Genomic DNA, 2500 nt, shown 5'->3' on the forward strand with positions numbered 1-2500 from the left:
GGTTATGAGATGTACGAGAAGGGAAGGTGGTGCAAGGTTGAATGTCATGTTGAATGGAGAGTTACTTGAGGAGGTGGATCAGTTTAAGTACTTGGGGTCTGTTGTTGCAGCAAATGGTGGAGTGGAAGCAGATGTACGTCAGAGAGTGAATGAAGGTTGCAAAGTGTTGGGGGCAGTTAAGGGAGTAGTAAAAAATAGAGGATTGGGCATGAATGTAAAGAGAGTTCTATATGAGAAAGTGATTGTACCAACTGTGATGTATGGATCGGAGTTGTGGGGAATGAAAGTGATGGAGAGACAGAAATTGAATGTGTTTGAGATGAAGTGTCTGAGGAGTATGGCTGGTGTATCTCGAGTAGATAGGGTTAGGAACGAAGTGGTGAGGGTGAGAACGGGTGTAAGAAATGAGTTAGCGACTAGAGTGGATATGAATGTGTTGAGGTGGTTTGGCCATGTTGAGAGAATGGAAAATGGCTGTCTGCTAAAGAAGGTGATGACTGCAAGAGTTGATGGGAGAAGTACAAGAGGAAGGCCAAGGTTTGTGTGGATGGATGGTGTGAAGAAAGCTCTGGGTGATAGGAGGATAGATGTGAGAGAGGCAAGAGAGCGTGCTAGAAATAGGAATGAATGGCGAGCGATTGTGACGCAGTTCCGGTAGGCCCTGCTGCTTCCTCCGGTGCCTTAGATGACCGCGGAGGTAGCAGCAGTAGGGGAGTCAGCATTATGAAGCTTCATCTGTGGTGGAAATGTGGGAGGTTGGGCTCTGGCACCCTAGCAGTACCAGCTGAACTCGGCTGAGTCCCTGGTTAGGCTGGAGGAACGTAGAGAGTAGAGGTCCCTTTTTTGTTTTGTTTCTTGTTGTTGTCGGCTACCCCCCAAAATTGGGGGAAGTGCCTTTGGTATATGTATGTATGTATGTATGTATATATATATACATACATATATATAAATTGTTTGTATTCATATATTTATAAGTAAATATATACAGTATATTATATATATATATATATATATATATATATATATATATATATATATATATATATATATATATATATATATATATATACACAAACACACACACATATATATACATATATATAAACAGTATGTATATATATATGAATATACATATATACTATATATATATATATATATATATATATATATATATATATATATATATATATATATATATATATATATATATATATGTATGTATGTATTTTTTTACACCTTTCATTCTTGTTAATTTGATTGTTGTTACATTAATTTCATTCAGAAATTTTATGCAAAATTAATAATTATATACATGTATATTATAGTGATACTACACTAAAAACTTGTTTGCTCATCACTCCTATCAACATACTATATAGTGAATATGATTTTCTTGAACATATCTGCATCTAGTGTAAATTATGATATAATTAAATTACATGGGAAAAGAGTTAGAAAAATTATATGCTCTCTGATAATACTTCTGTAAAACGAATATGGATTCTCGAGTCCTGATGGGACATATTCATACCCTTTTTTTTTCTTTCTTTCTTTTAGGGTTGTGGTGGTCTGGTGGTAGTGTCCTTGTGTGGAGATTGCCAGACTGGGGTTCGAGTCCCACTTAAACTCGTTAGTTCCATTGGTCGCTGCAACGTCACCATTCTTGTTAGCCAATGACGGGGGGGCCTTGGGGGATCCTATAGGTCTATCTGCCGAATCATCAGCAGCCATTGCCTGGCCCTCCTTGGTCCAAGCTTGGGTAAAGAGGGCATTGTCTTGCTTGATAGGGTAATGTCACCATCCCTTGCCTCTGCCATTCTTGAGCGGCCTTCAAACATCTTAAAGCTTTAAACGCTTATATAGAGAAACATCATAAAGTTTTACTTACCATATCACTTCCCCTTGGAGCAGCCTGAGAAAAGGAGAGAGGAAAATTAATTAAATGCTGTTTTTATTTAGTTTGACATACTTTTGTTTATGTTTTAGGCTTAAATAACGCGTTACACAAGAAATTAGTCATTGAAACTTTAAAAAGTACTCTAAAGTTTCTTTTTTTTTTTTTCCCTTTTTAGATTAGACTGTCAGTTTGTTTTCTGTAAAAGCTAATAATTTTGATAATCACAATAACAATAATAATTTCCATAATTTTCATTGTAATAATAGGCTTAAAAATAATAATGGATATTGTAATAATTTTGATAATAATAATTTCAATAACAGTAATAACTTTAATTATTTCAACAATAATGATATTAATAGTTTTAATCATAAGAGTTTTAATACTAATAATGATAATAATTTTAATGAACTTAACAATAACAATAATTCTAATGATGTCAATAATAATAATTTAAATTATTGATAAAGATGAGAAAATTGCACATAATGATGACCTAATTTAACAGTTCTCTTTATATCTCTAACACGATTAAGGATAAGATGCAAAACAAACCTCAAGTGGTGTCCTGACATATACATTTATTGTGATCATGATATTCAC

At 34.0% G+C, this 2500-nt stretch overlaps 1 protein-coding gene across 3 annotated transcripts in view; it reads right to left on the reverse strand.

Moving 5' to 3' along the window:
- The window catches only part of LOC137650564 (proteoglycan 4-like), a 27605-nt gene that overhangs the window by 21354 nt on the left and 3751 nt on the right, over positions 1-2500 (reverse strand). For all 3 annotated transcript variants that reach the window (XM_068383774.1, XM_068383776.1, XM_068383775.1), the window contains exon 3: positions 1889-1912. In XM_068383774.1, the coding sequence (XP_068239875.1) occupies positions 1889-1912 (24 nt within the window). The remainder of the gene's footprint in view (positions 1-1888; positions 1913-2500) is intronic.

This window comes from Palaemon carinicauda, chromosome 12, assembly GCF_036898095.1.
Source record: "Palaemon carinicauda isolate YSFRI2023 chromosome 12, ASM3689809v2, whole genome shotgun sequence".
In the NCBI taxonomy this organism is placed as follows: Eukaryota; Metazoa; Arthropoda; class Malacostraca; order Decapoda; family Palaemonidae; genus Palaemon; species Palaemon carinicauda.